The sequence below is a fragment of the Ambystoma mexicanum genome, chromosome 13 (genome assembly GCF_040938575.1).
Source record: "Ambystoma mexicanum isolate Mex_15411 chromosome 13, UKY_AmexF1_1, whole genome shotgun sequence".
In the NCBI taxonomy this organism is placed as follows: Eukaryota; Metazoa; Chordata; class Amphibia; order Caudata; family Ambystomatidae; genus Ambystoma; species Ambystoma mexicanum.
In genome coordinates, this window is record NC_090938.1 from 408608816 (window position 1) to 408622997 (window position 14182).

The 14182-nt window shown below is 44.2% G+C and overlaps 1 protein-coding gene across 2 annotated transcripts in view; it reads right to left on the reverse strand.

Moving 5' to 3' along the window:
• SLC7A8 (solute carrier family 7 member 8) overlaps window positions 1–14182 on the reverse strand; it is a 140506-nt gene that overhangs the window by 45290 nt on the left and 81034 nt on the right. For both annotated transcript variants that reach the window (XM_069634014.1, XM_069634015.1), the window contains exon 10: window positions 13941–14090. In XM_069634014.1, coding sequence (XP_069490115.1) covers window positions 13941–14090 — 150 coding nt within the window. The remainder of the gene's footprint in view (window positions 1–13940; window positions 14091–14182) is intronic.

Genomic DNA, 14182 nt, shown 5'->3' on the forward strand with positions numbered 1-14182 from the left:
GGCTAGATCCCCGGGTCGGCACTTAGAAAACTACGGGTATTAAGCGCGTTATAAATACGCAACTTAAAGACATTCCTGTAAATGAGTAATGGTTTCTAAACGCCTACTCTGCCCCCACACTACTACTAGTAGAACAGCAGTAATATCATTCATAAAGGTGATACAGGCACGGTATGTATGGTATAACTTCTTTACCTTTTTAAAGGTAGCCCGGGCAGCGGGCAGTTTATGCTCTTCAGGGGGGTGTAAGCCAGCATGGAAGCATTCAACACAACAATAGTGCAGTTAGTACTAAAAGAAATGTACAAACAAGGTTCTATAAAAATAAGACTTAGGGCCTCATCACGAGTTGGGCTGTATTCCCACCTTAACGGTAAATCCCCATTCCTGATTGGGTCCATTGGATCCAATGGGGAATTTTCAGTGCTAATACTGCGGGCTAATACAGCCGGCTGTAATACCCCTGAAAACAGGGATTTTCACATCCAGAAAAAAGCTGGAGGTAAAAAAGCCGATTTAGCGCCCAACTCGTGATAGGGCCAGCCCTTAAATGTGGCGGTAATACCGTTACCACTGTATTTAAGGGCTACAGCCCAACTTGTGATGAGGCCCTTAATCTAAACTAAAAGGACAAACTATTAAAAACGCTAACAACCCAACCCTGTAATGCGATGCATATAGAATGCAGACTTTGGGAGATCAGAGCACACTGGGTATTGAAGAAAAGAGTCTGCAGGTAAACAGGCATTTACAAAAGTGAAAGAAACTCAAGAATGTGTCTTTATGACAAAAAGTGACGTCTAAAATGTTGGCCCAAGTTGGCAAGCTGGCTCAACGGGTTGAAATAACAATGGGGGGTGTGGGGGGGCAGAAAGTGAGGGGCTGGAAAATCCCAGATGGCTGACGCCTTCTGCAGAATAAAGGTCCACTTCAGCGACACTGTACTTTCTCCTATCCATGGCTACTCAAATCAAAGTGAATCCATTAAGAAACTCCCTAATCTGACTTCCCCATTGTGTCGCAAAGGCTCATTTGAAGCTCACAGCCCGAATCCACCCCTAAAGTAGGTATGTCCTGTTCTCCTGGGAAAAGTGTCTTGTTTCCCAGCAGAGAGCCAAGAACATCCTGGGCAAGGCCTTCCATGTGCTGTAGGTGAAACTTCCAGGTCAGATACAATACATGAATTGCCCTGCAGCTGCAGGCCCAGTGGAAACCAAGTGGAAATAATAAATGGCATCAGAGTGTACTTTCCTCTCCTTTCCCCAGAAGCTCACTGTCTCCAGAGCCCTGGTTCTCTCTAGGCTAGACTATTGTAACAGCCTCTATCTAAATGTGCCTGCCTCTACTCTCCCCTCTCTGCAACTTATCCAGAACAGGACTGCGAGACTTGTCCTTGGCCTCAAGCCCAGGGACCGTATCTCTCCAGGACAAAAATCTCTACACTTGCTCCCTGTGGCTGTGAGGATCAAGTTCAAAACCCTCTGCATTGTCCACAAGGCCTTCTGGGGCCGAAATACCTTCAACTCTCTCTTCCTAAATATCTTCCTTCTCTAGCTCTTCGCTCATCCGCCTCCAACTCCCTCAGGGTCAGCCGCTTCTCCAAGCAACGAGTTGGGGGTAGATCTCTCTCCGCGGCAGGGGCATCCCTCTGGAACAGCCTTCCTGCCTCCCTGAAACTTGAGGAGAACCATCTCCGGTTCCGGAAGCACCTCAAAACCTTCCTCTTTGCTTCTGCTTTCTCTCCCCCCTCTCGCCTGCTAAATTCCTGACTGAAACTGCACTGGTTACTGGGCCATTCTCACTGATCTCTGTCCCAGGCCCAGCCATTTGCCCCCGGCACTGCCTCCCTGCCAACTCCTGCACCTCGGAACTGTCTCTGTACCCCTATAGTCCTCCTCCCAGCACTTTGTCTGCACTTACCATGCACTTGCCACCAGCTGGCCCTTTATTATCTTATTATTCTACTATCCCATGTACTGCACTTTCCCCTCTCCCTTGCCCCTTGCACTTTCTCTTCCCCCCTTCCCATGCACTTGCGCAATCTGAATGACATCTGGCCTGGTAAAATCGTTGTCTGTCTTCCATTTGTCCTCCCTCCCTTACCTCATCGCGCCTTGAAACACTTGTGTATAGGCGCGTTACAAATGCCATATAATATCATATCATACTTTGATGATTGGGAAAATGTGGGCACCACTGTATTGATATGCAATGTATATGGAGCAAGACAAGATCTATTTGAGGTGCAAACCAGCAGATAAGAGTAAACACTTAGAATATTTGGTTAGAAAGGAGATAATTAGGAAATTGTGTGCAGTGACATTGTTACCAAGAGGGCTGAGAGTGACATTAAAATGCATATTATGCAAAGAGAGTAAGGAGTTCATTAAAAAGTGGGAACCGATTCTAAATAAGTGTTCACTCGATTTGATTTTGCTCACTATCCAGGAGCATGCTAAACAAATGGACACCATCAATAAAGATATCGAAGTACCAAAAGCAGAACCTTCGACTCTATTAGGACAAGAAGAACTTGACAGATTACTTGAGGACGTCAATAGCAAACTTGAACAGTATTGTGCAGAGCTAGAACAGAAAAAACAGAGTAAATTCAAGAGAGATACGTACGACTACCTAAATGATGGGGTATATACCTGAATGGATAAATATAATGTAGCCACCAGAAAACCCAAACAATATAGTTCTTCAAATGTATCTATCTCTGACTCAGAGATGCTCCTGTTAATAGCAATTTAGAACAGCCAAAGTACATTGACACGGAAACAGCCACAACCAGTGGTTCTGGTAGCGGTTTTCCATCAGGCATACCAACAACAAATACTTTTTTAGACAAAAGCACAAGAAGAAAATAAACGGGAGGGGGAAATGGGCGTTAACCTTAGGTTCAGACACGGCAACAGATCAAACAAACCTAGTTGTCAATTTGTCGAATCAAACTTTGAGTTCTGAAGAAAGATCCATACTACAAAAGGAGTTGGGTTTTGTATCTTCCATCAACACAAATCTATTCCAGAATAAAATTGATTTGTTTAGATTCGCACATAAACTCAAACTGAAGGGACTTTTCAATGCTTTGGGGACTGAACAAGGTAGTAGCGGTATTAATATGGATGAATCTAAAGGGACTGAGGAAGAGGACTATGTTGAATTTAAACCATGTAGTACGTTTGTCCCGCATACAGGTTATTCCTACCATCGATTTCTTTCATAATTTAGTCCTTGATGAATTCTCTGAAATATCATACAAAAAAAACAAAACAGAGCAATATGAGTCCAGAACAGCTATCTTTTATTAGCTCACTGTATTCTGATGTGAATATCACCATCCGCCTACCAACAAAGGGGGCACCATTGGTAATTCTTAATACCACAGATTAGGAAGAAGAGTGCCATAAAGACAATGATACATACTCTAGACTAGACAGTGACCTGACAGTTGACATGCAGCCCAACCTGAGACAGTTACTTCAGTTGGCTGAAGAGAAAGGATGGATTAGTGACAATATGAAACAATATGTATATGTACAATATCCTAGAGCATCTGTATTTTATCTGCTTTAGAAGATACATAAAGATCCCATTCAACCACCAGGCAGGACCATTGTAGCCACCACTGAAGGCATCTTGTAGCCTATTGGTACCTATATAGATTTCATTTTACAACACGTGATACAGAATACAGTGACTTACATTTTTGGTGCATTTTAGAACAACAAGACTACGACAAAGGAGACATATTCTTTACAGTAGATGTAAAACATCTATACACCTCAATTCCTCATGACCTTGGAATGGAGACAGTGGAGTGGCTACAGATGGAGGCAATTGGGGCCTCTAAAGAATTGTTGATACTTTTAGAGTTTCTCACAACTCTTATTTTCAGTACAAGGTGAATTTATACCTACAAGTTTCAGGTACTTCTATGGGGGACACTGTGGCTCCTGTATATGCAAATACACTCTTGTACACATTTGAAGCAGATCATATAATACATTATCCAGTGTGGCATCACTACATATACGTTTGAGGAAGATATATCTATGATCTTTTGCTATTTGGAAAGGCACTCAAGCCACTATTGATGATTTTCTGCAGTATTTGAATTTAATTAACAATCAAATTCCATTTACTGCCAGCATAGGAGACCATAATGTAAATTTTTTGGATGTGGAAATCATTCCTACAGAACACCGTCTTGTCACCTCAAGCTTTCATAAACCAACAGATAAGAATGATTTTCTACAGAGATCGTGTTTTCACCCGCCCATTAGACTCTGTAGTTTACCACACAGTCAACTCCTTAGGGTTCAGAGAATTGTCAGTGACGAAGACCTTTGTAAACAGGAGTTGGAGAAATTATTAGAGAATTTCTCTAAGAGAGGTTATTCTGAGAATTACTTAAAATCAGCTAAAGAAAGAGTAACTACCAAAACAAGAGCTCAGATACTACATACCAAGACCATGCATCCTTCACCATCCCTGGTATATGAGTCTAAGTATGCTATACAAAGCTTTAAAGTGAAGTGGTTTATCAAGAAGCACTGGCACATATTGACCAGTGATGGGAAGAACAAAGAAGTGTTTAGCACATTACCTACATTTGCATCGAAGAGAAGTAGTAATCTTAAAGATCTTTTGATGAGCACTAGAAGTGAGACACGAGATAGGGACCAGACCATGAGAGGAGGCACATTTCCATGCCTACATTGCACTAATTGTAATAACTAGCCGGTCCCGTAGTAACATACGCTGTTCCAGCATATCTTAAAGGTCAATATCGGTCAGTAATTCATAGGGTCACTTCTGTCCCCCTTCTTAAATATCAGAATTACCACTGATCTCTTCCAGGAAGGGCGCGTAGGTCCCTGTGACTTATTAATGGTCAATGAAAAGGCTAAACGTATAGGTAACTGTCTTTGTTTTAATTTGAAAGGCATATTTGTATCAGATGGAATGAGAGGTATGTGAAGTATAAGAACAGTGTCTAAATTGCATCGATTACACTGACCTCTATGATGTGTCTTTGTAGATGTGTAATTGTCAACCCTGTTCCATTGCAGAGTCCCATTGATGGCATAAGATTGTGTAGTAGCATAATTACAGCACCTACTTTCAGTTTTAGCTTGTGAGGAGGCATTCGACCTACAGTGTTTCGCTCTTTGGAGACCGAAACATTGTGCCAGTAATAAACTGTTCATTGACACTGGAACCACTGTACCCTGTGTGAAGAGAAGTGGTGGTGGAAAGAAATAACTTGGAATTATTCCAAATGTTTGCGATAGTGGAAGGTGAATGTGACCGCGTAGAACTGTGCTCATTCTGTTTGTTAAATTGATAGCTTTTGTTGAATTAGAAGGGCATACAGAGGTGCACTTTGCCATTTGGACAGCAGTGTAAGGTACCCTAACACGGCTAAATTGCATCAGTTGAGTACGGAAACATACCTAAGCGTTTTAGATATAGAGAGATATATTAGCAAGGGTGATCATGCCAGGACTGGTGAGCACATCCTGTTTTAACAATTTGCCACCTGTGACACATCCAATGTGGTATATTCCATCAGGTGTCGTTGCACAGTCTATCACGTGGGACAGACCACCACATGCGCCAAAATAAGATGTAATAAGCACAGGTCAAATGTAAGGACCAATATGAATTCATCCATAGCTAGACACTTTCGTGAACAGAAACATCAAGTGAGCCAGACCTGTTTTCAAATTCTAGAGAACATTTCCAGTAATGTGAAAGGCATAAATATGCAGAAAAGATAACTCCAAAGAGAGTCCTTCTGGATTCACAGACTGGGTTCTGTGACTACAGGAGACATGAACGAGGAGTGTGATCTAAACATCTATACATGATTACAAGATTGTTTTTCGGGGATTACATATTAGAGACCAGGTGGCATATTAGGAGAGGAGTGCAATGTGTGAATACTTAATATAACTAAACACTGCTGGTTACACACCCTCCAGCCTAGGCGTTCTCCTCAGGCCTAACACAGCCAGAATCGGTCTGGATAACAACCTGCCAGAATGAACACATACTCTTGAGCTCTCAACCACCACACCTACAGCTAAGAAGCAGCTATCACACAAATGCCACTCCGGCTGCACACATATCTGGTGCTCACACGCACCTTTTGACTCTCTCTATTCTCTCTACTGACTTGAACTTCGGTTCCCGAGGGCGTTCAACCTACCAGCGCCTTGAGACCATACCAATGGTACATAAGGCGCTATGTAAATGCAAAGTAACATAACATAACATAACTTGAAAATGGGAGTGGGATACCAAATGCGTGCTGTTTGCGTACTCTATTGCGTTAAGTTCTGTATTTTACATTCTTTTGTACACTGCTTATAATTTGCTTTCTGAGACCTCAGAGGCCCCTAGGAGTATATATTGTTGACAAAGATCTGTCACTGAAACATTGGCTGCCTTAGATAACTTAGTAAGGTAGATTTTTTTAGATTTTGATCAACACTTGTAAATGTATAAATCGCATGCTATTGTTTATAAACACATTGTATAAGTATGACTTGCTGACTTTAAATGATGATCTTTTCCTACTTTGTAAAACTGTCTATACATGGATTTTGTGTATGAAAACTAAACACAGATAGTATGCAAAATGAATTAGAGTAGAGTTACGTTTGCACACCCATACTGTTTACCTTTGTCCGCGTTACACTGTGTATGACATCATCGTGCTTTGAGTGATGAAGTCATTGCAGGCTACCGTGCATGAAATTGGAACAGTCGCACATATAAATACCAGAGTGAACTTTTCCATTTTCAATTGGAACCACGATATTGGAGATTGCGACTTGCCGCTCAGAAGAGAGGGTGAGTTATACCATCTTTATTAACTATATGAATGTGCTTAAACAGTGTTTTTTTCTGTACATTAGCAACATTGCATCTCTTTTATGGTTTACAGTGCCAAGATACATTTGTGGCTGTGTCAAAGTAGATACAGATAAGTTGCTGAGAGTTGGTCCTTGATACTGTATTATGTGGCGACAGGAGGTATGTAATACATATAATTTTGGTTTTATGTCATTACACTGTACCCACATATTATTGAGAATCCGTTTTCTGACCTCTGTGTATTTTAGGTCACTGTATATATATATATTCTCTAGGACTTTTGAGACAGGTACAGTGGATTTGCTTTCCTCTTTTTTTTCTTTTTCCTTTTTTTTAACTTGTAATTTCTTCTACTGGATTTGGTACGAGGTTTGATTTGTCTGACTAGATATTTTTGTATATGTTGTTTACAGTTTTCCCCAAAGAAGGGCCTTTAGTCAGAAATACATTGGCCAAGCTCACATATGTCTCTGAGCAACCGTTTAAGCTATATAAAGAATGACTACCTGATATGAAATATTGTTTTGTGGATTATTATGACCTGATATTGAATGCATGTGATATTCAATGCGTATGCTTGAATAAAAGTCAGTGTGCGGTGTAAGCAAGGCATGGTATCAACAGTAAGACAGACACAAGTGACCACAGTTCAAGGGTGTTTATTGAACTTCAACAAGGGTCTGATAAACACCTATTTTAACCTAAATCTACAGAAGGGAGCAAGCTACGGCCATCAAATAATAATAATGCAGTCCTAGTGGAGTCTCGTCAAAATAAAAGGGCCCATACTAAAAAAAAAACTATTGCCAATCTATACCATTAAATATACATAATGTGGGGTAGTGTTCAAGAAAAAGAAAGAAGTGTTCACAAAATGATATGTCAGGATGTTCATGCCGTTGGCCTCCCCTCCCCAGGTTTTCAGCACGGGTGAAGGCGGTTCACTTGAGCAAAGCACACACTCTGGCTTCTTCGGCACAAGGATACAGTTCCATTACCAGCATCAGAGCCTTCTGTGCCCAAGTCTCTTTTCTTCTTAAAAGTCTCTTGATTCAGAGGGCCTGATGTACAACAACACAACATAAAGTTCCTTCCCTCTTATAAGTATTCAATTCGGGTGATTCACCCTGGATCCCCCTCAGCCGGGCTCAGATCTCTTTTATATTGCAGTCGTTATTGTGGATTCCCCTCTTCCAGGCTCAGATCCCCCGTTTTACAATGTTCAGAGAATATTCTTTCTCTGGAACTCACGGTTCACCCCAGATTCCCCTCAGCCTGGCGCCTGGCTCATGTCCTTGCTCTTGTACAATCAATCTCCCTCAGCCGGGCTCGGACAAATTTCAATTCGCATTAAAGTACCGAAGACTTTCGAATGTGCACAGGTCTTAGCTTGACCCGTTGCAGGACCCCAGTGTTTTCTCCAGTATCAGAGTGTAATTTGGCAATTATTAACTCATCTGCTGCTATATTAAACCAGATATAATAACAATAATAATAATAATATCTAGTGTTGTATAGCGCTACAAACGCGCAGGTATCTAAGCGCTGAAATAACAGTATATATTATCCCACTGTGTGGTACTCAATTTATCGACCTCGGAAGGGTGAAAGGCTGAGTTGGCCCTCCCGGGATTCGAACCTGCGTCAGCAGGCTGAGCACAGATGTCAGAACCAGCGCTCAACTCGCTGTGCGATCTGATCGGCTAACATATATATTTAATTAAAGCTTTGCGGGCAGACAAATGAGGCTATGAAGTTAAAAATATTTTCAACATGCATGCCAGTACTTTTAAATGCAGCCAACGGCTGTTGGAATTATTAGGTTACATAAGGCTGTTTTAGGAAGGCACATATTACTCTATAACTGCTATGTTGCCAAATCACATTGCAGCTGCTGGTGTGTCAGCAGACCAAGCTGTATTTGCGCATATCGCCAGTTATGACCATTACTGTCAACCTCATACTGGTGACCTAAACGGGAGGGGTGCTGGAAGACAGGAAAGCAGAAAAATTAGCTGTGAGACTCCGACAGAGCCTGCAGCAAGTCAGACATACTGTGGCTGGTGAAGACATCCCACCAGAGGGAGGCTAAATAGGAATAGCAGAAACATAGGAACAATGATAGGAAAAGACTTTGGAAAATTGGACTACAAACTATGTGTGCAAAGAGTCATGAAGTTTTGTAGCCAAGTGTATATATTGCCAACAAGCCCGGACTGGTCAATAGTGTGTCCTGCAGGTAGATGGCCATTTAAGGAACAGCAGGAGCATTCCTAATCAGGGCCAAGGCTGCGCTGGGACCAGAATATTCTTGTAAGTGGTGCCTGTCAAAGAAATATTAAAATGCAAAGTGTGCTCATACTTTCCTGCCACTTTGTAACCTGTCACCAAACACTGGGTGTTATTTGGCTCAAAAACATGCTTGATCCGGTGCATCCTCGTGTGAGGACATATTGTGACATTTGCAGGTCCTCCTGCCCCCACTTGGCCATTAAAAGTGAAGCATAAATGAGCAAATACAGTTACTCGGATTGGTACCAAATCTGGGGCTCAATTGAGGACAATTACAGAATTGAATCCTGGTCAAAAACTCATTTGTGAGCAAAGTATGAATGTAAAACGTCACCTCAGCCTGGTTAAGAAACTGCGCTAAATACCACATTATGCGGTTTGTGCAGTATGTCACAACACACCAGTATCAGTGGAGTGAACCATGAGCAACGGTGGTGCCATGAGCTGAGAGTACCCTCTGCTAACGGTGAGGGGTAGGAATTCGCTCCCCTTGAGGCAGTGGTGACATTCATCTATGATTTGGAAGAGCGAGCGCGGCACAGTGTACAAGCCTAAGCAGGACAACACTAGCTAGGGCCGTACAGTAGCGGTGTAGGTTAGAGAGTCGGGGGTGGGGGGTTTCTTACACACCTCCACTGCGTATTGCTGGGGCGCCCAGCATCCCTTAGACTAATGTGGAGGAATGGACCCTCAACCCTTCTTTGGGGTTTTACCCAAGCATCCCTTTTGAGCCCTGAGGAGTTTGGAGAGAGGGGGGCTTATCCCTGTGCCTCCTCTTCAGGCCTGCCTTGGACCTAGCCCTATTCTCCCTCCTGTTATCCTTTTTGGTGTAAGTTTACTCTGGAGCTCCATCATGTGAGAAACCCAGGTGCCTCACACGTTTGTCCCCACGGATCTCTCTCTCGGGTAGATCCAGAACCTGGGGGTGGACCAGTGTGGGAGGATCACCTGGGCATGTGGGACACCGGATGTTGAGACGCGGTATCCCTCTCTTCCCTCTAACACCTTTATACCATCTTACCCAATGGGATATTTAGAAACTCAACTCCCCAGCCCCTGTTTCCGGCACAAACACTTTCTCACAGACAGCCCGTTCTGGGAGAAAACAGACTCACATCGAAGCCTTGGAAATGACATGTCACAATACTATGGTCAGGCGAGATCAGGCAATTATCGACAATCACTCACACCTGACTTGCATTACACTTCCCCACACGGATCAAAGGCGGAGCACGAGAGCACACTCTGAGCGAGGCAAAACACACGAAGGTACAGCAGTTTTGAATTGGTAGTTGAACGAGGGAAGAAAGACGGCTATGCATGAGAGGTTCGTGAGAGGGGCTACACCCTTGTCCTTGTTGACAGGAAGGCGTTACTTCCAAGAAACCTTCAAAGCAGAAAACGTACGACCAGGAAACAAGACTAAAGAATCCTGCATTGTGTGTCGGAGATATCGAGGGTCCTCCCGCAGAACTGACCAAGGCGGGGAGGAGCAGCAGACGCCATGGTATCGTCCTTGGCTCCAAGAACAAAGAAGCGACAGAGAACACAGCTGGTGGGTTGGGGAGACTGGTGTGTGTGGAAGTCAAGGTTGCAAGCGGCAACATTGTAAAGTGAGCGCAAGAAGAAACATTGTTAAACGTGTGTTATGAAAGATGCAAGTGAAGTTAAATTGCTGGTGAATATTTGAACATTAGAAGAGATACGATACCGTTGGCAGAGTGGTCCGGCACTGTGAATGTGCTCAATCAAAGCTCTCTGTACAGTTTCTTGGCGAAAGGAAACGAAAGCAGAACATAAATGTGAAGTGTAATTGTGTGAAGTGAATCGAAGTGGTCCTGTGACTGTTTCAGCAAAACCCATTACACATTCAAATGTCTTCGATTCTGGTATCAAAGGGGGATCTGAGCCCAAACGAGGGGGATCCATGATCTGAGCCGGAACAAGGGAGAACAAACTGTGCACATTGTAGAAAAAGGGTTTGAGCCCAGACGAGGTGGACCCATAGTCCGAGCCAGAAGGAGGGAGACCAGTCTTGAACTTGTGAAAGTGAAACCTTGGCAAAGGAAAGGAACTTTTGTGTTTTGTTTGCTGCATCAGGCCCTCTGCATTAAGAGACTGGGGCCTCATTAGGAGTCCGGCGGTAGCCGTGCCGGTAAAAACTTGCACGGCTGCCACCAGAGTCATTTTTTTACGGCACATGGGACATACCAGGGCATTACAGCTTCAGCTATCCCGGTAATTCCTCATTGCCGGGTGCCAGAACACTGCACTCAATGGGAATGGGCAGGGCGGATTCACCGACACCATTCATGAATGGTGCCAGTGCATCCGTCAAGGTCTGCGAGCGGGTGCCTTTCCGCCTGCCAGGTCAGATCTGGCGGGCTGAAAGGCACCCGCTCGCAGAACTTGTAGTATGCTGGTCCGGAAACAACAGTACCGGCAAGCTTACCGGTACCGTTGTTTCTGGACCAGCAAACTTGTAATGAGGCCCACGGTCATTGCGAGAGAGACTTTGGGCAGAAGGGCCTGATGCCTATATGTTGAACTGTTACCTCGTGGCCAAGAAGCTAGAGTTTGTGCGAAGCTTGCACGTGCTATCTTCCCTGTGCTGAAACCATGGGAAAGGGAAGCTAATTGCTCAATGATCCTGACCTACCATTTCTTGAACACTTCTTTTTATCTACATTGTTATCCCACATCATTTTGTATTTAGAAGTAAGGATTGGTAATAGGTTTATTAGTATAGGCCCTTTAATTTTGACAGACTCCACTAGGACTGCATTATTATTATTTGATGGTCGTAGCTTGCTCCCATCCTTAGATATAGGCTTAGATAGGCGTTCAACCAATCCATTGAAGTTCAATAAACTTCCTTGAACTGTGATCACTTGTGTCTGTCTTCACTGTTTGATACCATGCCTTCCTCATAATCATCATAAGCCATCATAGCTCTACCCAATGCTTCCGATTTACTGAGTATTTTTTTTTTTTTTTGCATAGGTCACGGTTATCTTCCTAGACCAGATAATCATCCCAGGGTGATACATTTCTGGGTATGTTGGACATCCACAAGGTACCACAAACCAAGTGGCAGGAAAAACAAGGAAGAACAAGTAGCACTATATAGGGCTATTGTGGTAGGGGCGTTTCCTCAAAATGGCCCAGACTAAAACATTTACGATGTTCCAGGCAGTATATAAATCTGCCCTTCTCACTCCCCAATAGCCTTTAACTCCATAAAAAGAGAATAGATGGAAACTATTATGCTTGGTGTGTGAGCAGAGAGTCAGGGGCTGCACCATTTGTAGGGATAGCCGTGCCTCGATCTGGGGGTGCCTCTTAGTCCATGCTCCTCGAAGGTGGCCCCATTGGGACTCCATAAACCTTAGTGACCCAGCATGAGGTTTTATGTATCGGCAAAGAGGTGGGCATGTACCTTAGTAGCAGTATTACCGGTACCTTAGTTGTTTGGCTACAGTTATTAAGGAAAGTTACCCCTCTTCCCTCTGCTCATCCAGACTTATGAATCACCGGATCCATGCTCTTATTGCCACTTTTAGTTTTGGCTAAAGCGCCACCTATACGCTGAAACCAATGCATTCTAGTACAGCTAGGGAGAAATGGCATATGAGGAGGGATACAAAGCTTGTAGGTGCTTGGTTATTTACCCATCTCTTGACTGCCCTTGGCCATGCTAATCCCTATGGCCATTCCCACCCACTTCCTGCCCCTCCCCCCCAAAACACATCATCCTGGGATCTCTTTGAGCTACCTTTATCAAGCTTTACCATCAAACTTTGTGCTCGGAGTGCCTGGTAGTGTTTTTTCAGAGAAGTCTTCTGAGAATTAGTGACTTAATTGGAGCTGTAAACATGCTACTGGTGTAATAAAAATGTCTTAACAAGGTCTGTCTTGAGCCACTGGATTTATAAGCACTATGTGTACCCTCCTCTGAAGTCCTGTTAAAAACAAGCATTGGCAAAGCCAACAGTTTGGGCTTGCGTATATGTTTTAGGCATTTGCCAGGCACTGCTATTATATGCTGCCATCGATGGCCGTTGATACCACTACGGCAATGCCTGGCAAAGGCCTTTTCCATGCATACACAAACGCCCAAACTGTTGGTATTGCCCATGCTTGTTTGACAAAGCAATTTGGGGTGTGATAGGGGAATTCTGCTCACATTAGTTGAACCTCAATGTCTTTTCCAGACCTCTACTAAGGTCCACATCGATGCTGTGAGGATCTGCAGCGGCCTACGCTCTGCGACCTGTAATCCTATCTTCAGTATCCATTGCAAGCCGCTGCTACCTCCCGCACTTCGAACCCTGAACCAGGACCTAGAAGGTTCCAGACTCGACTGGCTCGGAAGACGCAAATCCTGGCATGTTGCAAACACAGCCCTGGGAGCAGACTGGCGCTGCAGCATGCCACGCTTGGGCCCGTGATCTGACTGAGCATAGCACCACGAATCACGTGCAAGGTACAATTGTGTTCTTCCAGCCGCCATTGTTCAGTGCCCTTTTATTGTATTTGTCAGTGAGATTGTATGCTGCCCTATACCTCGCCGAGGGCATATTACAATACAATGCCCTATGTGGTGTTGAGAATGCCGCTGCCTGGCATACGGGCGGACCGTTGGCTGCTCTTAGTGATGAGGAGCCTTGCCCTGGTCTCCGTACACTTTACTCCTTGCCCTGGTCTCCGCACACTTTCCACCCACCCTCCATCACTCCCGCCCTCCATCTTACCTTGATGGGCCGAGGAATGTCGGGTTTCTGCCAGCGCAGCACGATCTGCCCCGCGACGGTCACGCCATAGAACAGGTAGTTGATGAAGCCCACGTAGTTAATGAGGGTGTACATGTCACTGGTGACCAGCATCAGCAGGGTGGACAGACACTGTGGGGGCAAGAGAAGGCGGTAAGAGACATACCCACAACCCCGCGCGGCGCAGGACATTGCAGTCAGCTGCTTCCATCTTTCTCTGCGCG